Source organism: Astatotilapia calliptera, chromosome 17 (genome assembly GCF_964374335.1).
Source record: "Astatotilapia calliptera chromosome 17, fAstCal68.1, whole genome shotgun sequence".
Classification (NCBI taxonomy): domain Eukaryota; kingdom Metazoa; phylum Chordata; class Actinopteri; order Cichliformes; family Cichlidae; genus Astatotilapia; species Astatotilapia calliptera.
The window spans coordinates 16,071,643-16,093,793 of NC_137438.1; the positions used below are offsets into that span (position 1 = coordinate 16,071,643).

At 41.5% G+C, this 22,151-nt stretch overlaps 1 protein-coding gene and 1 long non-coding RNA gene across 2 annotated transcripts; both read left to right on the forward strand.

Moving 5' to 3' along the window:
• Positions 1 to 851: 851 nt before the first annotated feature.
• On the forward strand, positions 852 to 7,666 carry LOC113009504 (uncharacterized). Its single transcript, XR_013902888.1, has 3 exons — positions 852 to 1,318; positions 1,404 to 1,499; positions 4,994 to 7,666. It is a non-coding gene; the product is annotated as an uncharacterized LOC113009504 (long non-coding RNA).
• Positions 7,667 to 8,630: 964 nt separating this feature from the next.
• Positions 8,631 to 21,810, forward strand: dph5 (diphthamide biosynthesis 5). Its single transcript, XM_026146810.2, has 7 exons — positions 8,631 to 8,936; positions 10,881 to 11,005; positions 11,585 to 11,693; positions 17,409 to 17,529; positions 19,544 to 19,583; positions 21,144 to 21,247; positions 21,539 to 21,810. Exons 1-7 carry the CDS (start codon positions 8,802 to 8,804, stop codon positions 21,769 to 21,771), a joined length of 867 nt encoding a protein of 288 aa, XP_026002595.1. The 5' UTR covers positions 8,631 to 8,801; the 3' UTR covers positions 21,772 to 21,810.
• Positions 21,811 to 22,151: the final 341 nt, after the last annotated feature.

The following is a 22,151-nucleotide window of genomic DNA, read 5'->3' on the forward strand; positions in this document are numbered from 1 at the left end:
TGCCTGTGTTTTGACTCTGTTATGGAAAGGACTGGGACTGTTGTCTTCAGAGAGAGGAGGTGAAGCTTAGATGTCCCGATGCAGAGCGGTACAGGAGCAACTTTGTGATGTAGGTGCTGCATGGGGGAGGGAGGGTGAGGCCTCTGCAGCACCCAGGGGTCCGCTTAGTATTCAGCAAAACACTCATTAGACATGCAAAGCTGCAGAGTTGGCGCTTGAAGCCTGAATGAGTTGCCTTTGTCCTGTAATTGGAGATGGTTCTGTGGGAGCCACAAAGAGAGCAGGGCCTCCTCACCCTCCTCACCCATTCCACTTTTCTCTGATCCATCCTGTCCTTCCTCCTCACTTTGTTGTGTAACTTGTGGCACAAAGATTCAGTTTCCAGGAAATTATCCAAGTAAAATCTCAAAAGTAGAGAAGCAACCAAGCATCACAGGTCAAGTCTGTGATATTTAAAGTAACTCTGACGTTCTCACCTGTTAACCTGCAGATGGCAGACACCACATCTTTTTAACAGCACAAATGAGCATTCATTTTGAACAAAATTCATTCATTCTGATATTAATTCCTATGCAATGTACGTGTATGGACAAACGCTGCTAAGTGGAAGTGAGATTTGTATTGTTATCAGACCTTTGTCTGAGGATCAAAGCATGAAACTGAAAATATTTTACATATTAATTTCATTAAAAATGTGTCAAATTCTTGAAAACAGTGTAGTTATATACTTAAACTCTGAACTTCTTTATTTGAAGTTCATAGTTTTTGCCGACAGCAGCATAGTAAAAAACAGCAATAAGAGGCTTCAGAGCATATAAGACCACTCTGCTTTATGGATTATTTTTGTGGGTACAAAACCAGAACAAAACACACACCAGGAGGTTTTTGCTGGGCCACAAGCCCATCTATTCCTAGTGCCAAGAAGATCTTTACTAAATCAAACGTAAATCATCAAGATTTCCACACGGAACTGGTTGGGGCCTAGGTTAACTGGTCAACATGGTTCCAGTGGAAAGTGTGCTACTGCTGGGCAAAGACAAAAGTTTGGAGGCAGTGAGAGAGAAGGAAAGGCAGTGGGTGTAGTGTGGAGGTGGAGTAGTGTAGGGACTTTGAAAGTAGAAACTATGACTGGTAAAGAGAGACAGCTGGTTGATGGAGAGAAAGAAGGTAGGAATATTGTATGTGCAAGAGACAAGATGTAATGAAAGCAGGGCCAGGAGTATTGAATGCTGATTCAAATTATTCTATCATGGTGTAGATAGGAAAAAAATAGATTAGGGGTCATCTTTAAGAAGAGGATGTGAATAGTATTGTGGAGGTAAAGCAAGTGTCAGACAGGATCACGAGTTTGAAGCTGAAAATTGAATATGTGATGAAATGTGGTCAGTGTGTATGCCCCACAGGTTGGATATCCATCAGAAGAGAGAGAGAGGAATTCTGGGGAAACTCGAACCAAGCTCTCACTACAATAGAGACTTGATACCGGGCCCAATCCGCAGGTTCGTTTCTAGTTTACCTTTATTTGCACCTGGCCAAATTTTGATTGCACATCCAGTCTCCTTCATTGCAGCTACACTATTGTTTTTTCCAGTCTTCTTATGTGCTATTGCATCTGCTTTACCAACCACTGGCATTAGATCAAAACTACAACACTATACAAATTTATTATCCATCCAGATACATGGAAAGGCCTTAAGATTTATGTATAGTAATATGTTCCCATCCCATTTTGGTCCAGACACGTGGCTCTCAAAGACTGTTTTATGCAGACAGTCTTTGACATCCACACATTTCTCCCAAACAGCATTCACAAATGGCATGTTTTCAAAATTCCAACAAGTAGTCAGTGGCCAGTGTATTTGCTGATCTGAGTATCTGCTAATGCTTTCGTTCTTTTGGGTCAATGGATGAAAAAAGTTGCAAAAGCAGATAATTTTGCAATAAACACTTTCAGATCAGTTTCTTGCAGAACACCCGTGCTACAGGATTAGTTTTAACAGGGTCTATATAGCAGTGTATATAACAATGGTGACACAGTGATTAACGCTGTTGTCTCACAGGACGAAGGTCTTCAGTTTGACCCCATCATCTGGCCAGGGCCTTTCTGTTTGCGTGGGTTCTCTCCAGCTACTCTGATTTGAGGGTTATGAGTTGTTTGCACCTTGCAGTGAACTTTCTGTATTTACTTTCATGCAGTCTTCTCTTTATGGTAGATTTGGATATGGATACACATACTCCCTGGGGAGTGTTGTTCACTTGGATGGCTGTTGTGAAGGGGTTTCTCTTCATCATGAAAATGATTCTGCGATCATCCACCTCTATTGTTTTCCATGGTCGTCCAGGTCTTTTTGTGTTACTGAGTTCACCAGGGATTTCTTTGTTTCTCAGGATGTACCAAACTGTAGTTTTTGCCACTTGTAATATTGTAGCAATAGGTAGGTTAGGTTATAACAAAGTTAAAATGGCTAAAAAGCAAGGCCCACTTTGCTTGCACCGCTCTGTTAGTATGATAATGTACTATGAGGCCTTTAAGATTTGATGGTGCCCATTCAAGATTTTATTTGTGCAGAAAAGTTATTTAAATTTAATTCTGGATTTAACAAGGAGCCAATGAAAAGATGTCATTATAGGGGATATGTCTCTTTTTCTAGTCACAGTTAGGTTTGCGGGTTCCCTTCCTTCACCTTAGTCTTTCTATGGCGTTAATAACCTTGTTTTGAATCTTCATCTTCATAATAACGGTTTATTCTCTTTGCCTCAGGAGTCTGCACTTGCGGTTCTTGACACAGTGAAATGATCTAAGGTATGATTGACCTTCACCAAACATTAAACAGCTTTAATCCTGCCCTAAGTCTTTATCTGTTTGAGCCTGTTTCTGTCAAACAGAGACAGTCTGACATCAGATTGCATCGCTGGTAGTTTCTGAAGCTGTGAGCACTTTACAAACACAGAGCACAACTGTCACTTACATTTTTAGAATTGCAACTAAGCTCATGATCTAAGACTAAGATAAATATTATACTAATATAGGTCTAAAGTATTATTAGTAAAACTTAAATGCTCCATCTTCATAATGTGTTTTATGAAAAAAGGTTAAAATATTTTGCACAGGCCACAAGTTTTCCCAATGTTAACGAGAACTTGCAGAAAATCTTCAGACCAAGACATTAAAAAAAATTCAGATTACTTCTTATTTGTCTGCCAATTTAAAAATTGGAAGAAAAAATTGGACTTTATGGATCATTTTGCAAACGTTTTAATACTTTGAGCAGCGCGGAGCTCTATGCCCTATGATAAACAGACTCTCTGGGCCCTCGTTCTTTCTTAATCCCTATCTCTTATGTTTTAATTGTTTTTCAACAAATAATTGAGCCATGTACATTACAATCTAAATAACTAACAAATACTAGAAGCAGAGTAAAGGGAGAAAATAAACAAGAAAACATGAAGACATTTAGTACACAAACAGAAACCTAAATACAAGGTAACAAAAAAAGCTAATTACTCAAATACAGAAACACAGGAATACTAAGAAATATTTCTGATATAGGCCACATACGCTGATAAAAGCTTTCAATGTCCCAGGTGAGAGCACCCACCCTGCAGGTGGCAGGTAGAATGGGAGCTGGGAAGAATTGTTCATTATCTGAGGAATACTGGTGGGAAAGTGCTTCTGGCTTGGTATTCTGAGAGCCTGGGTGACAGGAGAGAGAGAGATTAACTTGGATGAAAGACAGAGACCAGCGAGCTTGCTGGAAATTAAGTCCTTTAGCATTTCGGAGATATGGGCAATCGTGGCTCAGGAGTTGGCAGTTCGCCTTGTAATTGGAAGGTTGCCGGTTCGAGCCCTGGCTCCGACAGTCTCGGTCGTTGTTTCCTTGGGTAAGACACTTCACCCGTTGCCTACTGGTGGTGATCAGAGGGCCCGGTGGCGCCAGTGTCCGGCAGCCTCGCCTCTGTCAGCGTGCCCCAGGGCAGCTGTGGCTACAATGTAGCTTGCCATCACCAGTGTGTGAATGGGTGGATGACTGAGTGTGTAAAGTGCTTTAGGTTCCTTAGGGAGTAGTAAAGCGCTATACAAATACAGGCCATTTTTTTAATCTGTCCATATGAGAAACAACTGTATGGCTCCCTCCAGCAAGGGATGCCATCATTCCAGGGTTAATTTATAATTTCCAGAAGCTCTCTATCCCCCACGTTATAGTTTTGCTTGGTGGGGGTGAGGTGACATAAATACAGCTGGCGTTTACCTTGAGGTTCGTATCTGTGGGATAGCACTGCCCCTACTGCTACGTCTGATGCATCGACGTACACGATGAACTGCTTATTAGTACCTGGGTGAATTAGAATGGGGGCAGAGGCAAATAGCTGCTTTCATTTAGTGAAGACAGTGTGGGCCTCCCAGGGCCAGGTGGATGGTATCTTAGAGGAGGTGAGACGAGTGAAGGGAGCAGCAACTTGACTGTAGTTTCTGATGAAGTGTCTGTAAAAGTTAGCAAACCCAAGGAAGCAGGGGAGTTCCCTTCATGGCTTAGGAACGGGCCATCCCTGCACTGCTTTGACCTTTGCTGGATCTGTCTTCACCTGTCCACCCCATGTTAGAGGACACCTAAATGATTGTCTCACATGATTTCAAGTTCAGCTGATGATTGGCTGTTTGTGGGCAATAGTTAAACAACTCACATGTCTTAACGAAAAGGACATCCCATAGAGTTTCACTCTGTGTTTCTGTCTTGCGCTTTGGTTTACTGTGTTGTTAATGTACCACAGGACATAGTTTGATGTTTTTCTGAGCTTTTATAAACTGCACAAATTAAAATCGAATGGGGCAAAAACACCTGAGCTACTGACTCATAAAATCTACTTTGATCTTTAAAAGAAGGACATGATAAATGAAATCTGCTAAATTGAATTATGAATCACAGGGCTGGAAATTATTTTAATTGTTTGTAACTGTAAATTTGTTTGCTTTGCCTTTTCCTTTGAGGGGCAGATCCAGATCAGAGTTTGTCAGGATTTGAACCTGAAGAGAAACAGTTAACAGAGACAGAGTGTCAATTCTCTGGATGACTGGACTCCAACAAACCCTGAAACACAGCAACAAAAGACCACAATCTGCCTCTCCAACCACCCTCCTCTTCACCCCATCGCAGAAAAAAAAAAAGGATCCCATTATGTAACCCACCAACCATCTCACTCATTAACTGGTTCCCAGTTAAAAGAGTGAAGGGGATGGGAAGGATCACGTGGTGCAGGGGCTTGTTTACCAAAACAAGGGTTGAACGAGGGAGAAACAGACTGTGAAGAAAAAAAGTAAGAAAGGGAGTTAAAAAAGAAGAGGCGAAGCAGCTTTTCCCACCAACTCATTCACAACTCAAATGCTTTCAGTCGCTGTGCTGCTGACCGCCGTCACCATGGAAACGACTGCTCAAGCAAAAGCAGCAAGGGGTGGGAGGGTGAAGGAATGGGAGTGGGAGCAGCAACAGTTTCACATCTGTCCATGTGTTTGTCCACTTCATGAAAACTACACGATTAAAATTCTAAAGACACCTGAACGTCCTTTCTGTGCACCACAGTGTAGCCCGAGGGGGGCAATCTCAGTCCACAAGGGCCGGTGTCCTGCAGGTTTTAGATCTCACCTTGGGTCAACACCCCTGAATCACGTGATTAGTTCGTTACCAGGCCTCTGGAGAACTTCAGGACATGTTGAGGAGCTCATTTAGCCATTTAAATCAGCTGTGTTGGTTCGAGGACACATCTAAAACCTGCAGGGACACCGGCCCTCGTGGACTGAGATTGCCCACCCCTGGTGGGTGTAGCTACTCTGTGGATGGAAAGGGGAAATGAAATTCAATTCATTTCTGTTTAATTTTCTGTAGTCTGTTTTAATCTGTTTGCTATTCATAGTCTCTCTTCTCTTGCCTCTCAACTGTGACAGACTTATTTTAGGATAAAGTTCATAGACTTTCTGAATGCTTTCTGTTTTATTTCAATTTTTTGCATGTTTGTTTGGCTTTAATCAGATATGAATGGTAATTATATGCATGCAGTTTTTATGTGACCATTAAAGTTCATTTAAATAGTATGTCTGCTGGGTGGAAAGCCCAAAAAGGATCTTGCTGTTACCATAATATCAAAATATTTCCCATGTGTGGGACTAATAAAGGTTTGTATCTTATTTTTAGTTCATTCAACTGAAGGACAGATGCATTTTTCAGTAGCCAGTCATCTGTTGTCCACCCATCCCTCACACACCATGGTCGTCCAGGTCTTTTTGTATTACTGAGTTCACCAGGGCTTTCTTTGTTTCTCAGGATGTACCAAACTGTAGTTTTTGGCACTTGTAATATCGTAGCAATAGGTAGGTTAGGTTATAACAAAGTTAAAATGGCTAAAAAGCAAGGCCCACTTTGCTTGCAGCTGGCCCTGCCCAGTCTGCAAGCAAAGTGCTCTGTTAGTATGATAATGTACTATGAGACCTTTAAGATTTGATGGTGCCAATTCAAGATTTTCTTTGTGCAGAAAAGTTATTTAAAATTAAAAAGCAGCAAGGGGTGGGAGGGTGAAGGAATGGGAATGGGAGCAGAAACAGTTTCACATTAGTCCATCTGTTTGTCCACTTCATGAAAACTACACGATTAAAACTCTAAAGACACCTGAACGTCCTTTCTGTGCACCACAGTGTAGCCGGGGGGGGGGGCAATCTCAGTCCACGAGGGCCAGTGTCCTGCAGGTTTTAGATCTCACCTTGGGTCAACACCCCTGAATCACGTGATTAGTTCGTTACCAGGCCTCTGGAGAACTTCAGGACATGTTGAGGAGCTCATTTAGCCATTTAAATCAGCTCTGTTGGTTCGAGGACACATCTAAAACCTGCAGGGACACCGGCCCTCGTGGACTGAGATTGCCCACCCCTGGTGTAGCTACTCTGTGGATGGAAAGGGGAAATGAAATTCAATTCAGTTCTGTGTAATTTTCTGTAATCTGTTTTATTCTGTTTGCTATTCATAGTCTCTCTTCTCTTGCCTCTCAACTGTGACAGACTTATTTTAGGATAAAGTTCATAAGACTTTCTGAATGCTTTCTGTTTTATTTCAATTTTTTGCATGTTTGTTTGGCTTTAATCAGATATGAATGGTAATTATATGCATGCAGTTTTTATGTGACCATTAAAGTTCATTTAAATAGTATGTCTGCTGGGTGGAAAGCCCAAAAAGGATCTTGCTGTTACCATAATATCAAAAATATTTCCCATGTGTGGGACTAATAAAGGTTTGTATCTTATTTTTAGTTCATTCAACTGAAGGACAGATGCATTTTTCAGTAGCCAGTCATCTGTTGTCCACCCATCCCTCACAGTTCGCAGAAAACCTCCAGATTTTAGTGAAATACGACTAATTTGTCTGTTATACAACTCTTTGTTACTCTCCTTGACATCTCGGAGGGGTGGTGGGATTACTGTTCTATATATTTAAAAAAAGTTTAGTAATAACTCTGTATTTCTGCCTGTATTAGTCCTCACTATATATCATCCTCCTAGACTGAGACATGGCTTCTTGGAAAAATTGGTCAACTTTTTTTTCAAACTTAGAATAGAATAGCCCTTTATTGTCACTGTACATGTACAACGATAGGTATGCTATAAAACTTCTTTTTTTTAAAGCGACATGGGACATCAATGTCGTAATTCGGACAGCTTGTGATCTAATGATAAATAATGTTCTTTTACTAAAACTTAGAGACCAGCCGTTCCAAACAGATTCCAATTTGTAATAATGTAGCTCTCCACTGGAGAAATCCTGCACTCCACTCGAGCTGCACTCACCCCAAGCTACTTAGGAGTTGCTTGGGAGGTAGAGAAGGAGGTACAGCAGGTCATCTACTAATTGGAAGGTCGATGGTTTGATCTCTGGCTGCTTCCAGTCTGCATGCAAAAATGTTTGTGGACAAGATACTAACCACAAGTTGTTCTCTGATGTATTCATCAGAGTATGGATGTGAGTGTTGTATAAAAAGAACTTGAATAGAAAAAGTGCTGGTGTGAATGAGGTGCTTTGAGTGCGCAGGGAGATTAGAAAACTGCTATGTTGGACTGTTTTCTCTCGGGTCCCCTCCCCAATCACATCATTTTGTACTGCTGTGTACAAAACGATGTGAGTTTTTACAGATAATTAGGAGATTTTCTGGATCAAAAACAACGGCATCCATCCCACTTTGGATGGATGGAGCAGCTGTCATTTGTGGAAATCTGAAAAGCCCCCCAACCGGAATAATCATAATAATGCAGTCTTACATGCTTACATGCCTCTCTGCTGCTCTGTCTCCTTGAAGGAGGAAGTTCATTGTCACACTGATACTTTCTACTTTTAGCCATTTCTGCTTCTCCTGACACAAAAATGAAGTTCATTGAGCTGCTTGTAATTCAGAAGTAAGATATACACAAGTTTTACGGTTATTTCCAACAGAAAGACTGCTGCCATGATGGACACATGCAGACCCGCTTGTAAATCAAGCTCTAGTAAAACTACTCAAAGCTCCCGCTTAACAAGAAACTAGATCAAGTTGTAAACATATGCGAGCCATGTATCAGGGCTTGCCGTCGGCTGAAGACTTAACCGTATCGCGGCTGTGGCTGTCGCAACTGTAAACAGTTCACGACAAGCCGTATTCCAAGTAGCGCAGCGAGTCCCCACGTGAATACGGGAAAGTTTCACGTCTGGGTGCTTCTTTTTAAGAAGTTTTAGCTCCGTTAAGTGCTGCGGCAGTAACACGGACCCTGTACGGAAGGCGGGACCGGCAGGATGCTGTATCTGATCGGTCTGGGGCTCGGAGACGCCACAGACATTACAGTGAAGGGTTTACAGGCGGTGAAGAGCTGCTCCAGAGTTTACCTGGAGGCCTACACATCCATTCTCACCGTGGGCAAAGAGGCGCTGGTGAGTCCGGAGCATTACGACCCGGAGGATTTGGACCAGAGCTGAAATGAAAGCTCGTCCCAGGAGAGGAGCTGCTTGTTTTGGCTGTAGGACTGATTCAGAACTAGGAAGAAATGTCTTACTTTTTACATAAGAACTGGGTTTCAGTACGTGTTACTCGAAGACATCATATGATTTACAATGAGTAATTATAGTAAATCAAAAGGATGAATCCCGTCGGGTTTTTTAACTGCATATTCAGACCTGGGTCCTGAATTGGATAATTCACTGAATTAATTTCAACAAATAAATGTAATTTCTTGCTTTCTTCAGACGATCGGTGTACGATTAGAGATGTCTAATGTCTCTCATATTAATTTATCTAGGACTTCCTCACATTTTGATCAAATTAATACCACAAGCTCAATGTCCTCATTCTCACCTGTAAATGCTAACAATCTGGAAGAAATTATTCATCAGTTAAATCTTGCATCTCTTTACTTGATCCCATCCACAACAAATTGTTCAAATCTGTATCTCACTGTTTTACAAATGATGTAGTACGTATTATAAGCAGTTCTCTACAGACTAGCATTTTCATTGTTTCTATTAAATATACTTTAATTACTCCGATTCTCAAGAATAATAACTTAGACCCACTGGTTATTAATATTTATAGACATAATATTTTCTAATCTAAGAAATTATTTGGAAAACTGTGTTTTTTTGCTGGGACATGTCGGTCCTGCTGACTCAGAAAGTCCCTGCTGAATTGTGCTGCAGGAGAGCTGCCAAAAGTGTCCCTACATGATCTTCATGCTGGAGGAAGTGCAGAGTGTAGTTGTGGAGACCAAATTCAGGGTCTGATTCGTCCACGGGGGGCGGGTCCAAAGATCCGGAGTATGGGCAGACTGGAGATCCCGGCAGAATCTTCTCCACCAGCCTGTGGAAGTGCAGGCTGTTCATGATGAAGGCCACAATACTCCGACCCCTCCAGATGCCGATGCCTGATCTGTCTGTCTTTGCCGATGAACTTCTATGGATGAGTCTGCATATATAGGTTTAAAATCCTAGAGCGCCAGGCCAGCTTCTTGGCTGACTCCGTGCTGCTGATGTGATGGTAGGACGGGAAGCACCCTGCGCTCCAGCGGACGATCGCGGAGGACTCTAAGAAGTAGGCTCGGCTCTGCTCCAGCACGACCTTCTGACCCCCATGAGTGTGCAGCATCAGCTCCCAGCTCACATTCAGGTTCCTGAGCACCCACTCATGCTGCCAGGGCAGCACGGTGTATGGGCTGATGTCTCTCTATGCAGATGACACCCAACTTTATCAGTCCTTAAAGCCAGATAACACACACCAGTTAGTTAAGCTGCAGGAATGTCTTCAAGACATAAAGACCTGGATGACCTCTAATTTCCTGTTCTGAATTCAGATAAAGTTATTGTATGCGGCCCTAAAACCTTCGAAATATGTAACCATATGCTTACTCTGGATGTCATTGCCTTAGCCTCCAGTAACACTGTGAGGAATCTTGGAGTTGTATTTGACAACGACATGTCCTTCAGAGCACAGCCCAAGGTGCAGTCAGCAGGTTACTCAATTGATCCCCAGCTGCTCCAGTCCACATGTCAAAGTATTCTTGGGCATGATACTAAAGAGCGAGTTGCCCTCCAATTATCATCGGAGTGTGAGTGGGTGCATATGACTAAAAGAAAGTGTTTAGGTATAGACTAAAGTTGAGTATGAATGTGGGCCTGTGTGATTGGGTAAATGAGACTTGTAGAAAGTGATCTGAACGCTTCAATTAGTACTTTGTAATCACCAGTCCATCCATCTTTTGCTTATTCAATGCAGGGTCTCAGGAGAGTGAGAACTAAATAGAAAATGAACATCTACTTGAATAGTACGTGTCTGCTCTTAGTATTCTTGTTAAAATATCCTAACAGTATATTCCTTTGCTTCAGGAGGAGTACTATGGGAAGCAGCTGATCCTGGCAGACAGAGATCTAGTTGAACAAGGAGCTGATCAAATCCTGGAGGATGCAGATGTCACTGATGTGGCATTTCTGGTGGTGGGCGACCCATTTGGGTGAGTCACAGTGTTTCTGGACTGTGTAAGCAACAGCTCCAATTGATCCCACAGATCTGAAGTATGCTCTGTCAGCACACGCACTGTAGTGGGGAGCAGCAGAGGAAGATAAAACCACAGAGTTTGTGTCAGAGCAGAGTTTTTACATTTCAGCAGATTTCTGCCCAAAGCCACATTATTCCTCTCAGACATAATAACAGAGTGCTGAGCAGCTCGCCTGCTGAATGGAATATACAAGCTCTATAGTCTTGTCCGTGGGAATTTCAGACTCGGTTTTTCATCAAAAAAAACACGGGTTCTTTTTTGGCCCACTGAAAACTATAATGAAGCTTTTTTTCATCACACTGAGGTTTGACCTGTCCGTGACCTCAGCATCTATACATTACTCTGTCATTCAGTCTGTCCAACACAACACTGGGGAAAACCTGTTATCTTCATAGGTTAGTTTACTGTAATAATAATGAGTCAACTCATTGTCAGCTAGTTTGCTGTTACATAGGCACCAGGCATATAGCAGCTGAATAGATTTTGTGTATTTTATAAGAAAAGGCTGCCCTTGTTTTCTGTGTCTTTCTGCAGAGCCACCACACACAGTGACCTAGTGCTGAGAGCAGTGAATGCTGGGATACCATACAAAGTCATTCACAATGCCTCCGTCATGAATGCAGTGGGCTGCTGTGGTTTGCAGGTAATTATTTCCTGAACTGAGTCTGTGAAGCAGAACTTCCAAACACAGGCTCAAACACATCCACTTTCTTTTTCTGCATTTTTTTAAACTTCTTTATATTTTTCCACCTAGTGGCAAGCAACAACAATAATGTAATGATTCCACGGGGGACTAAAGTCCAGAGATGAAACTGGTTTGAAAATGCAGGAAGAAAAGCTGCTGTTTATGTGTGTAGCCTGATGGTTTCTACTCTGTTCACTGCATAGGAGTCAGTGCTGATAATAGAAGGAATAGAGTCACTGTGACTCCAGTGCTGGGAGTCCTCAGTGGCTTTTGGCTGCTTTCGGGGGTTTTTTTTTTGTTTTTTTTGGGGGGGGGGGGGGGGGGGTGCAGAAGTGACCATATTTGGATGCAGGGTGGAGAGTTGTCAGCTAATGTTTTCACAGTTGTCAATCAAAACACCTTTCCCTAACTTGAAGACATAATGAAAATGAAAAGGCGGGTTTAAAAAATAAATGAACTGTATTCTCTTCACTATCGCTCCTCTGTGCATGTCCAAACCTTCTTAGCCATGTTGCTCAAACCTTCTGTCTAAACTGCTCAACCAGAGCTGGCCAGAGAGTGCCTGGTGGCCAGGCCTTAGCCTCTGGGGCCCGGCCAGGTAAAGCAACCGAAAAAGACTTTGAGTCTGCTTCCAAGTGATTCTAGCAAACTGTCAGCCCAACTCAGAAAGGGAAGGTGGTGCTCCACTTACATTCTGTTTAGTGGGGGTGGGGTGTAGCTGACTTCAACTGTGGACATAGTATTCTGTATTGGAAGCAGAGTCTGGGAATGAGAGAGATGACCTGGTCATCACTAGCAGCAAGGTTAATGAGACAGTTAAATAGTCCTTGGTGGCAGCTCCCCTGTAGTGCAGGGCCTTCCTGGTCTTTTCCTGTGTGTTATGAATAAATCTTTTTTGGGGGGTACCGGTACTGGTTTTATTTTGTTGTATTTATCCGCGAAACCTTAAAGGGCAGTCCGTGAAAATATTGTCGGACATAAACCGGTCCGTGGCACAAAAGAGACCTGGTGTGGGTGACCGGTCTGGTAGCTGTGCTGCTCCTGGGTGAGTGCGGGGTGGGCTTGGTGACTTGGAGTTCTGGGGGTGTACCACCTCCATGCTCTGGTTCTGGCTAGGCCCCGGGGGCTTGGGTCCTAGCTGGTGTTTTGACGGGGTTTTGGGTTGCTGCATGCACTGGGGCCTGGCCGTGGCCCTTTGGTGCATTGGTGGAACTGGGGGCCTCTTTAGCTGGCAGGGAGTGTTTTTGCCATCTTTTTGAAGGTGCTCTCTACTTTTGAGGAGACCACGCTGCAGGCAGAGAGGGGGGGGGAATCAACCTGGGTATCTAGATTAGAGATTAGATTAGATGAAACTTTAAAAATCCCTCAGGTGGGTTCCTCTGGGAAATTCAGTTTCCAGTAACACAGCACCGACAGAAGTTGCATGTTACAGATACATTGTCAGCTGTCTTATGTAGTCTGGTGTAGTGTCCGAGCCTGGTAGCTCGGGTGTGTACTGGCTTGCTCCTGGCACCTGCTTGCAGGGCTTGGGCCCCTGGCTCTGTCTGGCCCCCGCTGGGGGGTGGGATGTCCTTGGGTCTCAAGTCTCTGGGCCAAGAGCTCGGTCTGCTCTGGCGTAGCTGGCTGCTTGTGGAGGGTGCGGGCTCATCGTGGCAGCCCCCATGGTGCTTCCCCTGGAGGAGTTGTTCATGATTGACAAGCAAAGCATGGGTTTGACTGTAAAGTCAAGAATCTGTCATCCTTTCTAAGCCTACTAATGACCATCATTTCCAAAAGGGATTAAGCCCATTGAGTCACCAGAATAGTGTTTACTGCGGTGACAGATCAGGAGAGCTGGTTTTTATGCAACTGAAGGAGTTGGAAACCACTTCCATTTTTTTGCACAATCTGTGTTTGTATTTGTGTCATGAGTGCAGCTGCAGCTCATGACGAACCTTTTTGTCACAGTAAACACCTCTCAATAATTCCATCTCATCAATAACTGAACTGTCAGAGCAGCCAATCATAGAGCAGAACCCAGCTGCAGCTCCTCCTCCTGCAAACATGCAAAGATTAGCATTAATGTAAAGACAGCATTTCCAGTGGGAGTAGTTAATATGCTAATGAGAAAGGACACATGCAAATGAGCTCTATTCCTTCCTCTAGGTGCTATGCACTCACACTCACAACTGGAGTCCTTCAGGGCTTTTCTCTATAAAACAAACAGTACATTAATTTTCTTGATGGTGTTTTATTTATAGATAAAACTAATAATAATCAGCAAAAAACATTTATCCAAGAACAGCTCTTCAGAATTTCACTGTTCAGCACCTTTCAGACATGAGCTCTTTTGTGTTAATTTGCATTCAGTCACATTAGCACATGCACATTAGGACTCTGTCTCTTTTTTGCATCTTGAGTTGCTAGTGGCAGATGGTGCCCCCTGCTGATTGGTTCTGCCGGAGTTCTCTTCTCGATTTTAAAAAAAGAAGAAAAAAAAAAGAGTTCTTCTTTCCCACCTCTACCAAGTGCTGTTCATGGGACATTGTTTGACTGTTGGGTATTCTATCTATGTAAAACTGATTAACAACGCCCTCTGTTATTAAGCATTGGCTAGTATCTTGATGTGTGTTCAGTCAGGTCCAGGCACGTTTATAGAAAGGTAAAAAAAGAATTGCAATTTTGCTTCTGTAACCCACCACGGAGGATTGTAAACCAAGTTTTCCAGTCTTTCTAAAGGTCATTCAGAGTGTTTCTCTGGGCATTAGCTGCTTCTTTTTATTATTATTATTAATTTTCAGTCCAGTTCTTGTACCTAAACCATTTTCAAATGGTTTTTTGTTGTTACGCCACCCAATCATTCAAAAATGTAAAGCACTTAAGAGCCAGTGTTGTGTCTACACATAAGAAACAACTTACCAAAGAACCACTTTTTAATTGCATCTTTAGGAACTTTGTTACTAGCAGTGTGTCGCAAAAGCACATCATTTGCTCTCATTTCTCGAATCTAGTTGAATCTACAAAGGAAAAAAAAGACTTGACAGAACCAAAAAAAGCACTGTCGTATAGATGTCATATGTAATATCCTTGGAGGGGCTGCCATCTTGATGAGGCTTATTTTCCCAAAAGTCTTGGGGATCTTCAAGATGTTTTTGGCAAACACAAGCCTTTGTGTGCTTTTTGGTCAGCAGTGGTTTTCTTCTTGGAACTCTCCCATGAATGCCATTCTTGCCCAGTCTCATTCTTATTGTTAAATCATGAACTCTAACCTTAACTGAGAGGAGTGAGGCCTGCAGTTCTTTAGATGTTGTTCTGGGTTTTTTATGAAGGTTTACCACTTTTCTCCATTTGTGGATAATAAGTCTCACTTTGGTTCTCTGGAGTCCACAAGCCTTATGAATGGCTTTATAATCCTTTCCATACTGATAGATGTCAATGATTTTATTTGTCCTATTCTTATGTTCCCTTTTGTATGATGTTTTCCCTTTTGAGACCATCAAGCCTATTTCACTTTGTTAGACATTTAAATGATTTCCAGATTCAAAAAGTCTGGCAGTATTTCAGAATGGGTGAAGTTGAGCTCAACTTTCCAAAAAATGTAGCTAATTGCAGTTAATTCATGATTTAACAAAGGGGTCATATAAATGGGAAGTATCTCACATTAAACTTAGTTTGGAGTTCCACACTTAAGAGCCAGTGTTGTGTCTACACATAAGAGACAACTTGGCAAAGAACCACTTTTTAATTGCATCTTTAGGAACTTTGTTACTAGCAGCGTGGCGCAAAAGTGCTAGAACCAATTCTATTTACATTTTACATGTAAGGCAGTATTAGAAGAAGGCAGCACAACATGCTTTATCTGTCCATAAAACCAGGTGGCACACAGTAATTAGTTAAACTGCATTAATATCTTAAAGATATAAAGACATGGATGGCTTCCAATTTCCTGCTTCTAAAACCAGACAAATATGAGGTTATTGTACTCAGCCCTAAAAATCCAAAAACGTGATGTCTAACCAGACACCTGCTCTGGATGGCATTACTTTGGCCTCCAGTAACAATGTGAGGACTCATGGAGTCATTTTTGAGGAAATGTACTTCAGTGTGCATATTAAAACTTCCAGAAAAGTCTTCAGTTGATCCAAAGTGCTGCAGCACTGACAGGGATAAGAAAGAGAGCGCCTATATTGGCTTCTCTTCATTGATTCTGTGTTAAACCCAAATCAAATTTATAATCCTTCTCCTCATATATTATCACCCCAGTAGAACACTTCCCTCTTGGAGTGCAAGAGATTTCTAGGTAGAAAAACATGAAAGGGAGGCAGAGCCTCCAGCTTTCAGACCCCTCTTCTGTGGAACCAGCTCCTAGTTTGGATTTGCTTGGATTTGCTCCCAACCGGTCATGGCAGATGGGTCCTCTCCCTGAACCTGGAGCTGTTCGAGTCTATCCCAGCTACCATAAGGCGAGAGGCAGGGTACACCCTAGACAGGTTGCCAGTCTGACACAGGGCTATAAATAACTGAATTAAATTTTATTTATTTATCATCAACCATTTTTGAGCAGTGCAGGATTATCTTGACCGAGAATTGAACAAAAAGTCGGCCAACATCCAAAGAACTATGGTGAACTATTCATGAAGACTACTTAACAAAATTAGAAGAAATGTTGTCTAACAGTTCAGTCTGTTGAAGAATAAAGGTGGTCATACCAAATATTGACTTTCAAGCTTTGAGACTTGAAACAAAACGTTAGCGTATATACTATATTTCTACTTATGTTTGCACCTTTGAAGAAACAACTGCACTTGTTTCCCGGTGTCCTAGCACAGTATAAGTGCGTTGAGGATAATTTAATTATAAAGAAATAACCCAAGACTTCTGCGCATGACTGCATAGTGCCCCATTTTTCAGTCTCAAAAGTATTTGGACAAACTAACACAATTTTAAATGGTAAAAATGGTAAATGGCCTGTATTTGTATAGCGCTTTACTAGTCCCTAAGGACCCCAAAGCACTTTACACAACCAGTCATCCACCCATTCACACACACATTCACACACTGGTGATGGCAGCTACATTGTAGCCACAGCCACCCTGGGGCGCGCTGACAGAGGCATCCAGTTTCTTTGGCTTTAGAAACTCTTGTTACTTTTGCAGTTTACTTTGGTTCATTGTCCATTTGTTATGTGAAGTTCTGTGCAATCAGTTTGTAGTTTTAGTTGTATCCAAGCCGATCGTACAGAAAGTCCTGTACACTTCACAATTCATCCTACCACTTCCAAAACAGTTAACTGGTTCCACTGGTAGCTGTACATGCCCATTAAATAACACTGCCACCTCCATGCTTTTCTGTTCCCGTCCTTCTGGTATGAGTTCATCTTGGTTTCATTTTTTCTGAACTTCACTGGCTCTTTTAGATGTTTTCTGCAAAGTCTAATCTGTTTCTCTGTTTTTCCATTCAAGACATTGATATCGCTACCTCCAGGAGTATGTTTATGTTTTTTAACCAGCGAAATACAAAAATGTCAATCAACCATTTTACAGTCTCATATTTGACTATACACTTGCTTACATTATCACATTGTGAGGGCTCGCTTCCTTTTGAGGGACAAGAAACTGTGATTCTCCTGGAAATAGCTGTTGGGGAAAAAGCCCTTTGATGTGATGGAAACGTGTTTGTCTGTGTGTGTTTCAGTTGTATAATTTTGGAGAAACGGTGTCTGTAGTGTTTTGGACAGAGACGTGGAGACCAGAGAGCTTCTACGACAAAATTTGTAAAAACCGAACAGCTGGACTGCACACACTCTGTCTGCTGGGTGAGGCTTGCACACAAACACAGACAAATCTCCTAAAATAAAATCCACAATATCCAAGATAAAATTATAATGTAAAACAAAAAAATAGGATAATAGAATACAATTATTTATATTTGAAACAAAAACCGATACCACTGAAATTTCATGTTATTTTCTAAACTGAATTGAAATCATTTCATTAACAAAGTAGAAAAATATATATATCCAAGAAAAGTAGTACAATTTAGTAAAAAATAATGATGAAAGAAGGCATTTTAACATAAAACGTATTAAAAATGTAAAACATTATTGAAAATATGCAAACAAAAGGTCTGAATCAAAACACAGTCATTGTGAATTAATCTGAAATAATGCTGATGGCCATCTGAGGCTCTTTTATTTTTTTCTGTAATGAATATTTAAAACACACCCACTCACCAGCAGGTCATCCACCTCCCACTGGACTCCTAATTTATGGGCGTTTGGGGTCCCTGGGATGATTGATGCTGGTGTCCGTACCTCATCTATTACTTCGCCACACACACATTTACAAAAGAGCACGGCCATGTTTTTTGACTTCACAAACACGGCAGGACACCCAGATGAGCCATTTATTTATTTCAAGAATTCACTATGATTTTGGACATTTTTAACATAATAGGGAATTATTCATAAGTAAGTAAAACAGCAACAGTGATGAAAAAATCTGCGTCATAATTAAAAGAGATTATTTACAGACACTGCACATCTTAAAATAGAGCATTAAATAAAATATTACGAAAATAACAGCCATACTGTTACGTGATCGGTGAGATTTCTCTTTAGCTGACAGAAAATAATAAGATTTTGCTGAAATGTTTCACCCTACTTTAGATTTTTAGTTGGCCAGAAGGGCAGGTTTCATGGAAACCCAAGTTTGTGAATGCGATGAATCAAGAATAGGGCGACACAGGAGCTTCAAATTGATACCATAGGTGTATTTATTTAAATAATCAGTGACCTTGACCTCAAGGTCAGAGGTTTTCTTAAAATTGTGTGAGTGAGATAACTCGGGAACAAGGTGAAATATTTTAGAAATTTGTACTATGGGTGTGTGAGGGATGGCACTGGCGGTCGACAGCATTTTTTTATATAATGTTTTTTTGTAATGTTATGTGGTTTGTTGTCGAAACCTCAAGAACCTTCAGTCTGCAATATGACAGAAATTGTTTATTTGTAAATTGGTAACTGGGTAGCTGTGGCTCAGGAGGTAGAGCAGTACTACTACTGTCCATGGATGCACTCATTAGAGTGAGAATGTTAGATAGAAAGCACTTAGGCACAGAAAAAGTTCTTGTATGACTCGGTGAATGAGGGTTGTACTTGAAGTGCTCTTAGTGCTCAACCAGAGTATTAAAACGCTCTATAAAAACCAGTCCATTTACCAGAATACTTACTTACATTCTTATCCATCCATTCTCTTCTGCTTAATTAATTTCCTGTGCTTGATTCTAGTAAAAATAAAAGCATGGTTTGGAAATGTTTTGTAAATTCTGTACTGTGCTTGCATGGTGCTTTTCTAGTTTGACCACTCAAAGCATTTTTTTTTTACCACAAGCCTCATTTACCCAACACACACACAAACACTTTTTTCTGCCTAAGTGCTTTCTATCTAACATTAACACACTCACAGTAATGTGTGCATCCGTGGCAACTTGGGTTTGACATGCAAATCGACGAGCCAGGGATTGAACTACCAACTTCCCAACCCACTCTGTTCCCTGAGCCGCATCCATTTTTAACGGGTGAGAATTTTTATTTAAAATAAAACTGACACATTTCTGTGCGATATTTTACATTGGATATTACATTGGTAATTTAAAAGGATATTAGAAAAATACAAACGGTAGATTTTTTTTTGTTTTTTGTTTTTTAAATCAAATGGTTTCTTGGGACTGTTGGGATGTAAGTGCACGTTTTAGTTCTGAGATTAAAAGTAAAAACAGTGCGAGATGTGTTTAATACAGTTTTCTTCTTCTTTTGTTTTTATTGTTAGATATTAAAGTCAAAGAGCAGAGCATCGAGAACATGATGAGGTAAGAATCAGATCCAGATCACATCCACAACCACCTCTGGAGTGTTAGAGATCTCACCATGTGAGGTCTGTTATTTTTTGACTTAACCCTCAGTCAGCATTTGTCAGAACCAGAAACCCAGACCATGTCCACATGACGTTTTTGCCTGGCTTATCTGCGTAGCAACTTAATCAAAAAGATTATAGATGACATCTTATTTCATAGTGTATTCTTCACGTGCTCTATCAAAAGCACATTCTCTGCTGATTCACCCACTAATTACATTCACAGTATTCACTTACTGTGTCTTTAGGGATTCGCTATCTTAGCTCAGCTCGTTACCGACTCGCTAGCAGCATGGCCTCTTCACCTCCTGCACTTTCCTGTTCATCATGTTAGATGTTTAGTTACTCCTCAGCCTCCTTTAGTAATAACGATACTTGTAATGATTATAGCCTGTTTGCAGCTCCAGGATCACTGAATGGCAGACCCGGCTTTGCACACTCGGAAAAAACCCGTAGGGCTAACACAGAGACAACTACTTGCCATTTAGATTCACCAAGGACAGGATTCAGGGGACAGACACTATCTCTACTTTTAAAATTAGGCTTAAAATGTTCCTTTTTGATTAAGAACATAGTTAGGGCTGGATCAGTGACCCTAAATCCTCCCTTAGTTATGCTGCAACAGGTGTAGGCTGCTGGGGGATTCCCATGATGCATTGAGTATTTCTTCTTCAGTCACCTTTCTGGCTCAGTATGTGTTAATAGACCTCTCTGCATTGAATCATTACTTATTATTAATCTCTGGCTCTTGTTTGTTCCGTCTTCCTCCCCTGAGCTCGGTTCTACTGGAAGTTTCTTCCTGTTAGCTTTTCCTTCCCACTGTTGCCAAAGTGCTTGCTCATGGGGGGGGGGATCATATGCTTGTTGGATCTTTCTTATTATTGTAGGGTCTACCTTAATATATTAAGCGTCTTGAGGCGACTGCGGCTGTGATTTGGCGCTGTATAAATAAAATTGAATTGAATGACTAATTATTTGTGAACTGATCAATTGGCTTAAATCTGTGACTCTCCACCACTTGGCCTTAGAACTGAAAAAGCTCCTCAGATTAGAGGTGAAGCATCTTCGGGATATTTAAAGAAGTTCAGTGGCTTTTCAAGGTTATCAGCAGACCACATAAAGTTTGGAGATCAGTAGCAACTCTGCAGAAAGTTGGTGACCTCTGTGCAGTATGTATCTCAGTATCCATTATTTTGTTATAATAGCACTAACAGCTGATCGTGTAACATTTAGTAACAAGGAATTTTCACCACTGGACTTGTTGGAAAGGTGCCATCCTATCACGGTACACTCTGGGATTCACAGAGCTCCTGTGACCCATTCTTTCACAAATGTTTGTAGGTGTTTGATTTTATAAACCTGTGCCCATGAACACCTGAACTCAATGATTTTAGACGTGTGACTGAATACTTTTGGTAATATAGCATAGTTTCAAAGTTTTCTTGCACAGATGTGAAGGTTTGAATTAAAGGAGAATGACATGTGGTTAAAGTGAATCTTTGGTTACTGATTTTAGAGGGAAGAAGATCTACGAGCCTCCTCGCTTCATGACAGTCAACCAGGCTGCAGATCAGCTAATACAGGTCATCCAAAGGAGGAAGGAGGAGGGCGAGGAGTTGGGTGAGTCGTACCTGACATGCGAGTACTTTCTATCAATCCCATATTTGTTCAGATTGAAGTTCTGGTACAGTCATCAGGTAGAAGGAAAACGATAATCAAGTTTACAAAAAATATTGTAGTACTGTGTTTTATCTTTAGGATATTCTGAACCACGACTTAGGAGAACCAGTAGCATGCTAACAGTCTTGAAAGTCATGTGTCTGATTGGACCACTCCATCTTTCCTTAAAGAGCCAGTCAGCTGTGTTCGCTGCAGCTCTCAAACTCATGAGTCTTTGCCCCCCTTTTCCAGGCATGACGGAGGACACAGTGTGCGTTGGCGTGGCCCGACTCGGCTCTGACGAACAAAAGATCCGTGTAGGAACATTAAATCAGCTGGTGTCATGTGACCTCGGTGCTCCACTCCATTCGCTGGTCATCACCGGTCGACTCCACCCGTTGGAGGTGGACATGCTGCGAGTAAATGCAGAACCAAACGCACTGGAAAACCTGCACATGATTGACAGCTCAACCTACACCTCTTGACACACTTGTTCACCTGCTTGTCTACAACTACCATTAGTGACACACTATATAATCCCAGGCCCCAAATGGTAACTTAAACTGCACCCTGAGGCAGACCTTGAGCCTTCCCAATTAACTTTTTTGTTGTTATGTGATGTTTTAGACTGAATTGGAAATTTTGGGGAAGTTGAAGACATGTCATCACCGTGACCTTCCCATGCTCATTTCTTTTTCAATGTTCCAAGTTTCATAGATTTAACAGCTATACAAGGCTGAGTCATTAGTCAGGATTCAGTGGCATTAAGCATTTCCCAAACTCTGAATCTTTTTGGGGCCAAAAATGTTCCCTAACTGTGATGGATTTAAAGTAATCCCCACAAAGAAGTCACAAACACAGATGC